Source organism: Haemorhous mexicanus, chromosome 4 (assembly GCF_027477595.1).
Source record: "Haemorhous mexicanus isolate bHaeMex1 chromosome 4, bHaeMex1.pri, whole genome shotgun sequence".
Lineage (NCBI taxonomy): Eukaryota > Metazoa > Chordata > Aves > Passeriformes > Fringillidae > Haemorhous > Haemorhous mexicanus.
Genome location: NC_082344.1, coordinates 55,059,570 through 55,076,676, shown reverse-complemented (window position 1 = coordinate 55,076,676; position 17,107 = coordinate 55,059,570). Strand labels below are relative to the sequence as shown.

Here is a 17,107-nt window from a genome sequence, read left to right as displayed (position 1 = left end):
CTCAGCTCTGTAAAATAAAGAAAAATAGGACAATCAACAATAACCTTGGCAATAACCTTGTGCTGGCTGGATAGCATAAGGCTCTTTCTGTCAGACACTGACACTCCTTATTCCCAAATATAGAGCGTGCCTCCCTCAAAAGAGGAGAGTAAGCTGCACCAGAAAAAGCATTTGCACAGTTTTCTTTTCTTGCAGAGCAGCACAGATAGGAAGGACTGCAGGGTGACTCAAAGTCAATCCACAGGTCATACTCTGTCAGCAGGATGGCACAGCCAGGTGTCTCACTAGGGCTGGACTGCAAGATGGCTGAAGCACAGGAATAACACCTCAGTGCTGCATTTTAAGAAAGTGTGAACAGAAAGCCGGAAGTCAATTCAGCTAGCAAAAACCAGACAGACTAAAATAGCCCATGAGGTGGGATCTGCTTCCTATAAGGGACCATATTACAGTTCCTCAGTTTAGTTCATTTATTTTAAATTATATATGTCAATTGAGTTATTCCCTGAAGTGCATTTAAAATAAATTTCCAGATTAAGATTCAGTCCAGAAAAATGAAATTAGATTTTGGTCCAGCTCTAAGTATTGGTCTCGGTGAAGATTTGAGCACAGACTGTGCTCTCCACAGACCATGGTATAATAATAGAACAGTTAAGGTCAGAAGAGGTCACCTAGCCCATCCCCTCTGCAATAAGCAAGTAGATCAAGTTGTTCAGATAATTCTGGGCCCAGGATGGTTTGGGTTCTCCTACTCCCCAAGCCTGCACCTGTTCTGATGCCCTCTGGTCTCAAAACAGGTCAGGAAAAAGCCCACAGGATTTGAAAGGTTCTCTGTATTTTAAGTAAGACAGTTTTTAGAGATCATATTCACCCAATAGTAGTGATTAGCCTGCACAGTGTGTGGCTAAGTTATGTTCCTCATCTTTTTCCTTTACATGGTTTTTCCTGTTATTCTCTCTCCCCCTCTAGCACAGGCTGGTAATTTTTTCTACTGTATGTTTACTAGTTTTCTAAATTTCTAAATATAGTTCCTCTCAACTCTGCCACTCCTCCTACAGTTTTTCTGTGCCTCTTTTATATTATCTTTCATCCAGATCAATTATTCCTCTGCCTCCACGCCTCAGTAACACAGAGACTCATAGAATGGTTTGGGTTCAAAGGGAGTTTAAAGGTCATCTCATCCACCTGCCCTGCAATGAGCATGGACATTGCACTTCCTTCCTCCAGCCTAGGCACATCTGAGCCTTTGTCAGACCTAGCACATGCTGAGAACAGTCTCTGAAATCTTCTGAGAGGCGTGAAGGCTTACTTAGCACAGAAGGCAAACTGCACCTCCTGTTAGAAGCTTGTCAAGTGCTAGAGCTCTCTCAGGTTATTCCTACCCCACATTCTCTATAGTTCCTCTGCACATATTTCTATGCAAACACTTTCTCTTCCCACACTTGCTTCTGTGCATATGTCTCCTAGCTTGTTAGAATTTGGCATCTATGTTAGCAAAGAAATACCAACAAAGTCAATTGTGTTTGCATTACTAGTGAGGCCAACAGACTTAATTTTGATGGACAAGATTTCTGTCCGTGGCAAAGAGAGACTGCTACCTCAGGGCAGTATCCTCAGAATGGACAGGTTTTACTGAGGAGTGTGCAAAACACAGCAAACTGACGGGGAAGACACTGGCAGGCTCAAGTCTGAAAGATGCCTCTACTAGAAAAAGTCATCAGAAGGAGGTGCCTCAGGCCCCTGGGAGATACATCACCCAGGCTCAGCCCAGATAATAACCATGAAGGAAAAATCTCCTTACTTGCTAAGGTAATCTAGAGTGGGAAAGGAGGGAGGAGAGTTAAAGGCAAACAGTGGAGGCACCAGGGTCTGTGGGATGAAAACTCCAAACTAACTAAAACAAACAAACAAAAAAAGAGACTGGATTAAAAATAATGATCCGAAATCAGAGTTTATCTGTTGAGATCTACTAGAGAAGCTATTTTAATATTGTCTCCCTCAGCTTTCTGCCTCTGCTCCAGGAGGCATCTAAAAGGAATTTAAAAGTAAAAAACAAGACAGAAGAAAAAATTCACCATGAACAAAAGTAAGACTGACCTTTTTCTGTTTCCATGTAAACTTCCACAAAATATTGAGAAAGGTGCCAAGCCATTTTTATGACTCAAAAATATTTCTTCTTCCCTTTTCATGACATTATCTCTTGTTTGCCTTTTATTTACTCATAACACAGCCACAGTTTAAATAGACAATATGCGTTTGTTATTACGTAATTTAGAGTCAGATACCTTGTGTTTCTTAAATCCAAGAAAGAAAAGCAGACTTCTCTTAAAGCACACTGTGGCTTGAAACACAAGGCTGTGGGTTTGGAGTCAGACATTATTCTTGTTATCTTCACCAAGGTCTCACACTTGAAAGAGAAGTCCCACCTCATTCTCTTAGCCGGCACCACCATAAATGGTTTTAACCACCTCCCCTTTTTCAGCATTTGTTTTACTGATGGGATTTGTGTCCTGCTCTCCTCAAACTAAGACTAATTACTCCCTCCTTCCATTGTTCAAATTTTTTCCAACTTTTTTTTAAGAAGTTGCTTCTCTCTATCATATTGCTTTAAAGGAAGAAAGTCAGTCATTCATAACGAGGTCTTCCTTGTCTCTCTGGAAACACTCCTTTAATACATTGCAGCACATTATATATAGACTATCTTCTGACATGGTCAGCTAAAGGTCTGCTGGGGTGGCTGGGGTAAACACACAAAGCTGGGCCTCTTCCCTCTCTTTCACTGAAGAAAAGAATCATACCTTTAAATGAAACAAGCACATGTGCTGAATATGCAAACCACAAGGCTATTCTACACTGTCACACTGCAAGAATCTGATTATTTTGTAGAACCTGGTACAAGCTCATCCACACAGACACACTTCAGGACATCCAGCAGCTACTAAATCTGAAAAATTCAAGTTCAACATTTGAGAGAGTGAAGAAAATTAATTCTAGGCCTCCTTCATTCCTTTTACCTCAACAGCTCCATCTTATTCCTGCAAATGCTCCAAGTGGTCCAGTCCACATCAAAAAAACTTCTAAAAAATCTCTACTTAACATTTTTGCAGAGCTTTAATGCCAGGTGATCTATTAGTGTTCAGGATTAAGTAACTGCATAATAACTAGTGACAGACATTTACAGGCCTTCAGAAATTTCATGGTCATGAAAGAGTAATATCCAGGATTAATGGCAGTTTGATCTCAATTCTGAGAATCTGAATGTTAAAGCCAAGGATTTTACTGCCACTTTAGACATGCAGCCTTTTTCCAGAGAGGAAAATAGCCCCCAAAGTGTTCTGCAAGACAGCATCCCCCATCATGTCATGTTTTTCTGAAATTCTCTCATCAATTTAGCAGCACAGCATATCTGACGGAACAAACATTTAATAAGGATGCAATGTTTCTAAATTCAGTATCAGTTAACATCCATCAGTTAACATCCATTGTAGAAGTTTCTAACACTCTTTTGTTTCAAGCCTGTAGCAATTGCTTGACTCAAACTTCTCCAGACAGCAGCTTATTGGTATTATTTATCCATTAGCACAACTATGAACATCACACAGTACACAAGTCTTTAGAGCTTGGTACCTAAAACAAGATAAGTAGGATTAAAGCATGATTTTTCATGCTATATTAGCAATTTGCTCCCCAGAATTAGTTCCAGCTTGACTTGAAAGATTATCATAAATGGAAGGAAAGGGCAAGGGGGAAAAAAAAAGCCAGTGTTCAGACAGTGACATTGTAAAACTATATTCCTATTTCAGGGATGTGAAATAATTCATAAGATAATACAACATACACTATTTTCCATATGTAATAGTTTATTCATGCCACAGGACAGATCCTATTGTAATCAGTAACTAATCAGTGGAAAAGCATAATGCAGTAGCTGCAGAGATAATTCCAACAGCAGCTGTAATTAAAAAAACAAAACAAACACACACCAAAAAACAGGAAAGTGCTTTCTCTGAAAACTTCAACAGTCATTTCAATTTATAATTGCCTTCTATGATGATCACAAACATCTTTGCAACAAAATAAAGGCCAGCAATTAGGACTTGTCAATGCTTAAAACCTATAAGCAACATTTTTTGCTTTTTAAAAAAAATCACAAAATTTCTAAATAAAATCCCTGAGTAGGAAATCTGTTAGATAAAACTCTAAGCAGAAGCACCCTGACTTCGAGTGCCCACTCTCAGCTAGAAGCAATATCTGTTGTGGGATCTGGTCTACATACAAATCAGAACTGGGTTCACCAAACCTATAAACTTTAAAGCCAAGCCAAAGGCTGTGTGGGCATTCCTCTTCAGACAAAAAGCCCTGTATCAGAATTGCTGCTGTGATGTTGCTGAGGTATGCGGGGTGAGAATGCACAGTACACAGTCTGCAGAGATGTGGAAGGGAGTCTGCAACTCAAGGAGAGAAGCAGCTGGCTTAAAAGCTATTCCAACAAGCACTCAGCTACATCAAGGTGGCTACTCCTGATAGAAATTTCTGCTTCAGAACAGTTCATGTGTACACAAAGACAAAAAGCATAGGTATGAGTAGCTACACCCTAGCATAAAACCAGCTGCAGAATGACTGTAGGCTGTTAGAGGCTCCAAGAATGAGAGATCTAACACCAGTACTCAGATTTTAGAGGGGAACTGGTTGGATTTACATTTCTGCCAGCATAATTGCCAGTGTGCAGTTCAAGCCGTGCCTGAGAAGAATAAATCAATGCTACTTTTCCTTGGATGTTTTGTAAATGAATTACTCCAGAAAATACCCTGACCTTGCTTCATCAATTTCTGTTTTATGGGAAGTGAGCCACTGTTCTTAGGCATTGGCAAAAGTATGTTTGTAGAGTATCTCAAGAGAAAAAGAAAGAGCCTGAATAACAATGGACAAAACATATTAAACAATCTGCCCTGACTTAATAACTGGAAACAAGATAGCCACCACCCACAAAGAATATTGGGCGTTTTAGGGTTTTGGATGTTCAGGTCTGGGACATCAGTTTAGGTTCAGATCAGGAATGTTCTGAAGGGTCCAAATTCACAAACCATTTCTTCTCATAAGAGAAGACTTTGGCATAAGAACCATATAATAGATAGTTCTTAGCATCTCACTGGGTCAAGCAATGGTATAGCAAAACAGAGACAGTCTGCTAGTTCTGGTGAAACTCTGGAATTTTACTGTAGTAAAATAGAGGTGCACATATATAACAAAATTATAACAAAATGCCCATTCCAGGAATTCGTCTGTGCCTAAGAAAGTTCTACAAAAATGTCACCTCAGTGCTCAGTGGATGTCACAGGGTCAAGTGAATGGAAACAAGAAGATACTAGGAAAGAATAAATCTGCTTCTTTCAGGTGTCAAACACCTTGAGAACTCTGCAACTGTAGTTCCCACAGGTAATTTTAATAGGATGTTAAAATGCAAAAAGACTCAGAGAACACCACAAGGACAGTTTATAGGCAGAAAACAATGTCAGTGTGAGCAACATTTAAATAGATGAGCTCTGAGGGGACAGTACAGGACCTCTCCTATGGTGACAACTGGACATGATGGTCACTATATCAAATACAAGAACTATTAGGCACCAAATACTGTTAGTGAAAAACAGGTTCAAGTCAAACATAAGCAGGTGATTCCTCACACTGGCAAGGCTGGTCTGTGAAATTACTGAGTAAAGGATGTGTTAGATGCTAGCAGTTCACTGTTTCAAAAAACAGCTGGGCAAATTCATGGTAGAGAACTTTACCAACAGGTGTCAAGTGGGAAAAAATGGGAATAAAAGCCCAACCAAACAACAAACCAACAACCCACACCCAATACACTGACTTACAATTCTCCCAGTCATAAAATTGCTTAGGAAACTATTCTGAGAGAACATCACTGTTTAAGAATTGTTAAATTCTTTCCCAGATTTTTCCCCAATTAAAGACCATTGCCAATGCACGACAGCAATCTACAAAGACCTTGAACAGTACTTCATCCATTCTTGTGTAGACATCTTTGTTTATAGCTAACAAACCCTTCTAAACATGAGCATCATTTTCAATGCAATTGCTCATATTTTAATTTCATAATGCTTCACTTACTCTCCCTTGCCCTCCCTTTCTCTCTTTTCAGATTAAGGAAAATCCAGATGGGGTGCAGGTGCTGCAAAATGATACAAAGGTACAATAGAACAAGAGTTTCTTAGACTGAATAAAAGAAAAGCATTAAACCATGTGTCTGTGCTCCCCCACACCTGTTGCTTTAATTAGCCACTGTAAAAGGTTGGAGTTTTCTCAAAGCTTACAGCATCTTTAGGTATAGGCATACAGATTTCCTATGAAAGTCCTTTTAATTTACTGTAATTAAGATCCACTTCTATAATTCCTATCCCACAAAAGGAATTGTGTTGCATTGAAAACTCTTCTTTAGTAAAGTTTTTTTCTAATTTAGGTAGCATGGGCTTCCTCCAATTCAGCAGAAGGAGCACACATTATGTCAGATCCTCCCTCTCTCCCAAGCAGTGGAAATGACCAACAGTTCCTTGCTTCCATCATAGCTGTTAAATGTAGTTAGCTGGGGGATGAATTCCCAAATTAAAAGTCTCCCTAGAAAGGAGGACTAGCTAGTTTTATAAAGACCACATTTCAGCCCCACTTGAGGGGTACTACTTCCCCTTGGCCACTTCTGTAGAACAGGTAAGGAACTGGGGAGAAAGTGGTGCTATGAGAGAAAAAAGAAAGATAAAGAAAAGAGAGAGGCCCTGGAAGAGGTAAGTCAAGGAAACTATAGAGCAAGAGACAGACATTTATTCAGGAAGGGAAAAAAAAAAAGGACAAAAGACTTGAAAGAAGAATACCAGAAAAAAATGGAAGATATTTTAGCAACTATGTGAGGACAAATTAATTACCAATCCATGTCATGACTACTCATTGGTTAATCAGCTCCCCAGAGAAAATAAAAAATAGGGCTGGAAACAAGCAATGAGTAGCACGCAGCTCTCCAACATCCTTCTCATGATCCTGGTGAATCTCAGTACAGGAGTTAGTTATGATCAGTCCCAGGAGACAGCCAACAGCACATTCAGCATTTCCATTTGGTTTAACTCATCCTCAGGACCCAAGGTAAAGTTCGTTCAGTGACACTCCTTCCTCAAGACCTTCAGCTTAAAAAGGAAGCTTAATCTTTTTTACTAATTATATTAACATCATAAGTAACATTTCCTTTACAAATTTTTCTTACTCCAGTTATATCTTTGATCCAGAAGAAGCACAATCATCTGGATGTATTCATGAAGTAAACAGCTATAAACACAATGAACAAGGCAGCAATAAATCAAAATCCAAAGAGAACAGTGAAAATGAAGAACCCAAAAATGAACTCCAGCAGGATGAGGTAAACAGAACAGAAAATAAAAACCCAGTCAACAGTACAACAGAAACTCTCTGGAATCACAGAGGCAATGATTCTCAAGAGGATGGCCTTGTGAAGTGTGCTGTAAAGCTTGATGTTGCAGTCAATGGTGGCAACTCCTGTGCTCAGCACTCCATGCTCAACCCCAGCACAAGCCCAGTGAAAGAAACCAGTGAAAAGGGAACCTCCAGCCAGTCAGAGGCTTCTCCAGCCAGCAATCGAGACTTTTATGCCAAGTCAAATAGGTCTGGACAAGAGCTTGACCCAGAGACAGGCAGTCAGAGTAAGGCAGCCAGCAATGTGCCTAACAGTATTCCAGACTCCCAGTCTGCAGGAGACAGCATCTTTCTCAAAGGAAACTCAATAGTGGAAACAGAAAACAACACCATAAGACTGCCAGATATTGATTATCCCCAAAATGGCAATCAAACTGGGAACTATGGTGAAAAAGACAGCTTTTCAGTCAACTGCACACATTCAGACCAAAACACTGGTACTTCAGTAATACAGGACCAGGACCTTCATGCAATTCGACCTTGGCCTGTGAAAGAGAGCAGTACTGAACATTTTAAAACTGACTCTGAAAGTCTGAGTGAGAGCCTTACTGGTGGCATCACTGCAGTGGCTGTTACCAAAGTCGCACAGGCACCCACACACACCAACCATAAAGATGTCAATGGAGGAATTGAGGAGGAAGATGCAGAAGTTGCAGCAGCTCTGGCTGCACTGGAAGCTGCAACAGCAGGAGAAGATGTGGAAGATGATGATGAGTACTAGATGGTTTCTTTCTAACATACTGGGTAAGATCTAGATGTTTTTTCTGGATCAATATGAACAGATATACAGCACACGTGGAGAGCTGTTATGAACAGCATATATAAAAGGGGTTGGGACTAAACCTGGGTCCCTTCAGCTGTTTTATACAGCCTTTTAATTTCTACTGCCTGAGGTGAAGAGCCCCCTTGACTAATGGTAATACTCTTCTCTGTGGGCCCAAACAGGAGGGAAAAACATCATTTCTTCCACACAGAATATTCAGTTATACACACACCTCATCTACACTCATGCAAGTGTTTCCTTTTTTTCATCATGAGGGTCTGTGCACACTGCATGTTCCAGGTTCACAAAACTCCCATTATTTAAAATAGGACTATTGAAGCCATGGAGTTAGAAACCACATATTTTCATCATTAGCAGAAAAAAAACACATAAATGAGCCAAAGTTCTATGATCTACTGAAACATGAAACAGGGAAGGCAGCTTGGACTGAATTTTACCGTGGCTACGGTTCCATTATGGATTAAGCCTAAATCTGTACACGTGCACCTGGCATTGGAATGATAACATCATTTTTCCCCACACACCTCTCCCTTGACTGTATTTGATACCCCAAGTGTTACTGCTTCAGTTCCCTAAAACAGCAGAAGCCCAGCCAAATCCAAGAGAGTGGGTAACTTTCTGTTGCTTTAATGTGCTAAAGCAGCTATGTAAGAACTTCACACACACTATCAGGGAGGCCAGAGAGATCAAAACTCATTCCCTACTAGTTTGGATAGATTAAAACCGTTGTAAAATGACAGCCTGAAACCTCTGAACTCCACTAAATTTTCCAGGTGCATGTCATCTGTCTTAACAACACAGTTTTCAAACAGATTGTGTTTCAAACATCCCCAGCAAGTTGTGCTTCGTTTACATGAAAACAGCAAGAGCCAATGTGGACTCCTCCTCAGCTCTGCTGTAGTGCCTAAATTTACATCAGGAAAGGGATCGAGCTTCCAAACTGGATTAAGCATAAGATCTGAAAGTAGTTGCATTCTCGGAGGGCTGCATTTCTAATGTCAAAAAAAAAAGGAGTTAGAGACCAATCTGGTGCTGCCAATTCCGCAAAAGTATGGTTGAAATAGAAAGTGCTTAACATTTTATACTGAAATTTTGTGGTTTCCAAGTTTTTTGTTATAAACTCCTAATAAATTTTTAACCATATAAAAAATAATGTTGTGGTTTTTGTACTTTATGCATTTTCTGAATATGAAAGCTACATTTAAGAAATTCAATAAGATATAGCCCTCATTAGATACACGAAAAGCACCAACAAAGTATTTGCCTACAGTGTATGCTGATTTTGATTTCTCAAAACATTAATGAGTAGGATGGGTACCTAGGAGCCCTTATGGTACCCAGGAGTACCTAGGAGCAATTAAAACAACCTAAAGTCTCAGCTTGTAGAGAACTATATCCAGCTACAGGCAAGAGTCACAACACTGTATCTGTAAAATAAAAAAACTTTATATGATTTTAAAGCATTGTAGTACTCTTGACTTCTCTACCACTTTCCTATTTTAACAGGCCCCTTTAAGCCTTCTCCTAAGTGCATACAAGTTTTACAGATCCATTTGTCTTCTGAAGACTACTACAGTACCGAGAGTCGGTGTGCCGGCACATTGCCAATAGCGAGTTCTGCTCAGTGTCACCAGTCCTGACTGTCCCTGCCCACCTTCCCAGGGCTCCCCCTGCCCTGCCTGGGCCCAGGACCCCATTCACCCCCCGGGGGGGCAGACCTGCCAGCCCAGCCACGGGGCAGCAGGACAGATTCTGACTGTGGGATCCAGCCCAGGGAACCCCTACTGCTCCCCACACCCCAGCCCCAGGGAGCCAGCAGCCCCTTGCTGCACCATGACATGAACCATGAAAAACAATTCAAGTAAAAAATATGTTAAAGAAAGAAATGCAACGCCCCAGAAAACGTACCTGATTTTTTCAATATCCACTCAATTCAATTTTTCTGAGCTCCAGCTCAAATTTCAAGCGCAAATCACAGCAAGTTTCTCACCTTGCTCCCTAAGCATTAAAACGTATTAGAGGAGAGCCCCTGGTCAGACACAGCCCAAACAACTCAAACCAATCAACTCTTCCATGGGAACTGCCTGCAACCCTGGGCCACCCTCTGCATGACAGCAGCTGAGCCACACATTGTGCATGTCTTGCAGCCCAAGTTCTCATTGTCACAAATACAAGAGACAAAACCCAGCATAAAGCAAGTCTATTCACTGCATTGGAAAAAACTAGTCAGGGTTCTCTCACAGAAAAAACAGAAAAAAAAAAAAAAGTTGGGCATCTGCATCTCTCAAACCTACACAATATGGAAAGCGTCCATAAAATAAACCTGTGAGGTAACACCAACATACAGGCTTCTTTTATCTGCTAAGTTTAAAATCCCAGTTTTTAAATTTAAAAAAAAAAAAAAATTTGTGCATTTTATATTTACATATATGTTTATATACCTTCAACCTTACCATGACACCACTGAGTGTCAGAAATTCTTAGCTTTTTTCAGATTACAGTACAATTTTCACAATAAATGTGAGAGAATCACTTATTTAAGAAATAATTTTTAAATGCCACACACAATTTCCTCCACAAAAATTAGATTTTAAACAATCATGTGAGAACCAGATCTTACTCAGTCCATCAGATGTTGATTCAAATAAACACAAACACTGCCAGCTTGAAGAATCCATTTTGCTCAGGCAGTTGTGAGAGAAAAAAATCAGTAACTTGAGAAAGCAGAAAATCACAGAGAAAAAAATGCTACTAGAAGCAAGAGGAAACCGTATTTTAAGACTTCTGTCAAAAACTACGTATTATTTAAAGACACCCAGACACATAACTTCAGCTACCAATCAACTATTTTCCCTACATTCAGAGGGGTCACTTTTGAAGTATCATTTAAGTCTTTCAGTTTTACTTTGACACAAAATAAATTAATATGGGAGCTGGTTGGCCAATATCTATCATTATTTATGTTTCTGTACTTGATGTAATCCTTTATAGGTAAGTGTGAAGACATATGTAGCAATAAAGAACAGGTAAGAAGATGGGGAACTATTCTAAGAGTCAGTATTTCTATGAAAGCTTTTGCATCTTGGAAGGTCGTGTTTTATTTGTTACTCTTCAAAGTCAGTAACAATAAAAGGGAATTTGCAGTCTTTCAAAAGCAAAGAGACATTGAGGAAGACTAAGTTTAGAACCTTCACATTTGGCAGTAGGTCAACCCTGGATTATTAACAAAACTCAGATCACTGCAGAGATTTCATATACAACTACAGGAGTGGAAAACAGCCCAGTCCGCCTGCAAGGAAGTTATTTCCTAGAGAAAATTTCCTAGAGAAAAACTTCACACTGCAGAATTCTTCAACTCAGCAAACAAAGTTCTAACAATTAAGCAGGAACCTGGAAATAGATAAATTCCACAAAAATGGAGGTGTTTCCTCCCCTTTTAAAGAAAAAAGATAATTGTTTGGGCAAGTGTTGCTATGGAGACTTCCCATTAAAAATTGAAATTCAGAAACAGAAAACCTTATTTTCTAAAAGATATTCCAGATTTGATTGTTTAAGTAAAATATCACTTTAGCCACCATTTGAAGGGTCAAACAAGAAACACTGACTTGGAAATAAAATTTAAAAACTTCATCTTGACCTTATGTTGTGTTTGTAGTTTCAATTTCCAAAATATGATTTAGTTTTAAAAAATATTAATTCTTACCAATGTATCTCATTTTGCTAAATGAGAATGCAAAATCTCAACATTCACTAAGGTCTGTGTATATGGTATTCCACATATTTATTCAAATGCCTATATTATACATTTTAATTACATTGAAACAAAGAATCTTAATAGATTGTTTCTCTAGAATTTTGGTATGTCTCCCTGCACGTAGATGGAAATTGGAATCCACTACATTGCACAAGAGCACCACTTCAAAATTAAATGTATTAAAACTTCTTTAACATGCTGAATACACAAAGAAGTTAAATTATGAAAGTCATAGTACATTAAAAACTAATTTATTTTTAAACAATTCTGTTAATAAAACTTTCTTTTCAGACAGTGTCCTACAGTTTAGAACAGAGATATGGCAAAGTGTCAAACAGTAATTGTTAGAAGCAGATCAAAATTTTTTCATTGGTTTTTTCCACATGAAATGCCCTTGGCTGAGACTTTTTTCCCTTACCATCATGAAATCAAACAGAAACTCCCCAGGTTATTCCCTTGAAAAAGCTTTTGAAATTTCATGCATTCACATGCACTATTACAGACATTAGTCATAGGACTCCCTTCTCCATTACCAATTTTACTTGGCATCTCCAGGAGGTTTGTTTTTAAGATTTCCTTCACAATCCTAAACTTCAGCTCAGGCAATCCTTGAACCAAACTTGTTGAATAAACAGAAGGCAGGAAACACTGCCTGCCCCTAAAATGGCACTACTGCTGACCACTTCTGCAAATTCTGTCCCACCTCCTTTGGGACTTTTTCTATTTCAAACTATGAAATGTTTAAAGTTTTGAAGAATCTAAATATGCATCTTGGACTCTGTAATAAAAATTGAAATAGATTATAAGAAAATTAATGCCTTAACATAAGCAGCAATGAATTTTTAAGTGTTTTTTTTTTTGTTAAATGCCATTTTAGCTTTTTAAAAATCATTTAGTCCAATTTCACAACAGAATTTATTACATGTAGCTACTCCCTCACTCCCTACCTCTTTCTCCTTTAGTCAGAGAAAATAAATACTCCCTTGTACAACTTAGTTTGGAAAACAGGATTCTCTCAAAGAAGCAGGAAAAACATCATCTCTTCTTGATTTTGTTTCTAATCCCATTGCTGAAGTACACATTCCAAGCAGTTACCTCACAATGATTGTGATCAAAGCTATCAAGGTTACATCATTCTCTGCTCTGAATATTCACTGAAATTATTATAAACAGGATTTAACAGGTCTTTGCTTTAATTCATGGCTCAATTACTATACATTAATAACTGAGAAACCTTTCATTCATTAACAAAAAAGCTCAGAAGTCTTTCAGGAAATACAGCATCCCAATACTATGTCAGGTTGAAGACAACTTAAGTACTCAACCAGTGCCACAATAAAACCATGTCACATGAAGACAGCAGTTTAAGTAAATTATTTTTTCATAAAGCTCCCTTCTGTTTACTCTTAGCTAGAGATTAGCTTGAATATTATGAGGGTGCAGAAGCAGAGAGGAGAAAGGCAACACCCTCAGCTATTCATCTTAACCTCAAGCACGGCCAGATTTTCAATAATCTGTGATCACATATCCTATCCCCTCCCTCCTCTTAATATCTGGAGCCAGTACCAAGTAATTCACCTAGACTTATGCAAAATGAAAGGAAGGTAAGTGACAAAGGCAAGATAACTACAGAGCAAAATGAATGAGATTAAAAGTCTGTTTAGGTATTTGAGGACAAACCACAGGGATCTGGCCAAGAATTAATAACTTAGGTTGTTTCCAACTCACCTCTCTTCAGTTCTTATTTGAGATCCTCTTCCAAAAATAATGCATTAAATAATTTAGGGGCATTCCTCAGATTAGCTTTTTCATAAAATCCTCAGGGGGAAAAAAAAGATCCATGCAAATGTCCTTAATTTCAATTGTCCTGGTTTCAGCTGGGATAGAGTTAATTTCTTCTTAGTAGCTGTTAAGAGTGCTTGGATTCAAAATATAGTGGTTTGGATTCAGAATAAGAAAGGCATTGACAATACATTGATGTTTTGGTTTTTTGGGAAGTCGTGTTTATCCTAAGGATTTTTTTTCTTGTCTCATGCTCTGCCAGTTAGGAGGTGCACAAAAGAAACCAGGAGGGAGCAGAGCTGGGACAGGTGGCCCGGACTGACCAAAGGGAGATTCCACACCATAGGATATCATGCCCACTGGGGAGACGTTTGGGGTGATGGTGTTTGTCTCCCCAAGTCACTGTTACACATGATGGGGCCCTGCCCTCCTGGGGGTGGCTGAACACCTGCCTGCCCATGGGAAGCAGTGAATAATTCCCTGTTTTGTTTTGCTTGTGCGCACAGCTTCTGCTTTCCCTACTAAACTGTCTTCATCTGTCTTCATCTCAACCCACGAGTTCTCCAGTGTTTACCCTTGCAATTCTTTCCACAATCCCATTGGTGCAGGAGTGAGCAAGTGGCTGCCTGGGGCTTGGCTGCTGCCTGGGGTTGAACCATGATGTCAATACACAATGCACTACAGAAAGAGATTTAGCTGTGGCCAGAAGTAGTACAAGTTTCTCTGGAACAAGTCTCCAGAACAGATGAAATATTACAGATTTCTAATGGCACATTTCAGTTTGGTAGGTAAAAGTGACACGGGTTTATCTAACAAGCAGACATCATCCTTTGCTAGAATAACGGTTACCTTTTACTCATTAATCTGCTGCTTAGGTAGACTTACATAAAAAACTCATCCAATTAGCATCTGCAAAAAAACAACCATACTAGAGACCCAGAATTAATCAAAATCAAGACAAATTATCAAAAGCCTTACAAAAGAGTGTGCATACTCCACCCTGACTGGGAATTACTTTTCCAGATTCATGCACGAGTGTTAATTACCAGGCAATGCACGCTGCTATTGTTTTGACATACGACACACAGATCCTGTTCTTCCTCATTGCTTTGATTAAAAATTTGGCTCAGAGAGAAGTTTACATTGTTCCTTTTAATAACTGCAGCAGCTACTTCCACACCACTGCAGGGCAGGAGAGGGACTGAGTTGCTGGGTCCTGACTAGCCACAGCTCTGCCCCAGCCCCATGAAGCACTTCAGATCTCCCATTAAATTGGGACATTTTCAAATTTTTTGGCTTAATTCTTTTTCTACACTGACCCACTCCGACCTTTTTGAACTATCAATAAAAGTTTCATAGCTCCCTCTGCTGCCAGCAAGTATGAAATTCAGTTATTCTACACAAAATCTGTTCTCACCTGACAGAAAAATTGCATTCCTGTCTCTCTAAGCATATATGTATGGAGTCCTTTGAAAACAAGACTTGAGAAACTTTATGGTTATTTTATTTTAAGGTTCTCCTAAGACTGCTGATTTTATTGGATAATTATTCTTACTGTAAATCAATATTGAAGACCTATAGTTAAATACTACTTTAATATGGTAATTTCAAAATACTATCTATCTTATTCGATATGAAAATCAAACCATATTATCACCTGAGTATTTAGCTGGATATCTAATGACACCCACGAAACAAAAATCAATTATTCAGAACAGTTCAGAGACAAGAGTTCATCTCAACTGCTTCTGCCCTATCACTGCTATTTTTCAGACCATTTTCCCAAGTCTTTCACACTCCCATTGCTGCCTCTTCTCTGAACCTGCTACCCTCCCCAGCAGTGCCTCTCCAAACCTGTCCCACTGCATCAGGTACCAGCTAGGTTTGTTAGTTGTTCTGCTCTCTATTCCCCAGGCCCATTTCAAGACCACCACCACAATGGTGGAGTACCAGCACAAGCACCTCCCGTCTGCCTCTGCTGCACTTCTGACAACTCTGCAGCCCAGAAGGGACAGGACTGGCATGACTGACTGAAAATAGACAAGGGAAGGGGGCATCAGAGGGTTTACACATCGAAGACTGAGGGATTACACTGGAAGAAAAATAAATTTGCTAATACAACCTCCTTTGTGCTGTAGCTGCAGCTACACTCCACACCATTGCACCCCTACAGTGCTAGAGGCTGCCTAGATATCATTTAAGAGGTGTTTCAGTTTCAACAGGTGTACTGAGCTAAAGACTGACACAGGCCCACACAAGCCCTGACATACAGAAACAGATGGCCAAGCATCACCCACGTAACTGGATCTGCACTAAGTCCATGGACAGGGGACTTGGCTTCATTTATCTAAACTTAGTAGCAAATTACATCACCAACCCACTCCTTTCCTCCAGATAATTTTGGAGCCACAGATAATTTGGAAGCTGCTTACAGCATGGAGCTTTCAGATCTTGACACTAATGTCTGTTTGAAGGCTTCTGCCACCTTCTTGCTTCCAGCACTACAAGCCTGGCATCTCTCCTACCTTTTCTTTGAAAGTTAAAGGAACAGACTCCTACCTTCCCAAACTGTTTGGCTTCCTTTTCCTTATCCTGCTCCAGCCCTACATATCCTTTACTAGTTTTGCCTCAGCAGATGACAACCTGCCAGGAAGGAAGCTCCAAGGCTGACAGGGTGCTTTCCAGCTCTGCACAATGGTAGCTCCAGAATCAGCCAGCCCCCTCAGAGAGGGAAAAGGGAGCATCCAGAACAAGAGATAACATCCAATCATGGTTTGAGTAAAAAAACCAGCAGCACCTTAGTGTAGGCTCCCTAACACTGGAAAAAAAGTATTTAAAATTAAAAAAAAAAGAAATCAACAAGTGGAAATTTCAGATGTCAGTATTTTGAGCCTAGCCTCCCTTAAACAAAATCTCAAAATACAGGATTTCACTAAACACGGAGAAAAAAAATTAAATCTAAATCCATTTTTATTTGTCCAAGTCTTACATGCTGCTCATTAATATTAGATAGCCAAGACTTACCCATTCTTTGTTTACCCATTAGCTGTAGCATTTGTCACTTAGCAGAAAAAAAAAGAGAAAGTGCCCAGAAACCCTAAATTAATAGATACAAATTGATTCACACTTCATACTACAGGTCACAGGTGGAAGTCCTCAACGACCACTAAACAGCAAGGAAACTTAATTCATTAGGAGAGACAGTTTCACATTCCAACCCAGTAGGCACTTTCAGCATTACCAAGCCAGAACAGACCATATGTCTTCCTTTCAGACAAGGCTAATTTCATAAAAAAGAT

General features: G+C 39.4%; 1 protein-coding gene across 8 annotated transcripts in view; it reads left to right on the top strand.

Annotated features, from left to right (window-relative positions):
- C4H4orf19 (chromosome 4 C4orf19 homolog) overlaps positions 1 to 9,732 on the top strand; it is a 40,733-nt gene extending 31,001 nt beyond the window's left edge. For 5 of the 8 annotated variants that reach the window (XM_059845026.1, XM_059845025.1, XM_059845024.1 and 2 more), the window contains 2 exons: positions 6,155 to 6,202; positions 7,267 to 9,732. In XM_059845026.1, the coding sequence (XP_059701009.1) occupies positions 6,171 to 6,202; positions 7,267 to 8,209 (975 nt within the window). In that variant the 5' untranslated portion in view covers positions 6,155 to 6,170 and the 3' untranslated portion in view covers positions 8,210 to 9,732. Of the gene's footprint in view, positions 1 to 5,271; positions 5,434 to 6,154; positions 6,203 to 7,266 lie in introns of all 8 variants that reach the window. The other 3 variants (XR_009486274.1, XR_009486273.1, XM_059845023.1) reach the window with 2 other exon arrangements.
- The last annotated feature ends 7,375 nt before the right edge of the window (positions 9,733 to 17,107 follow it).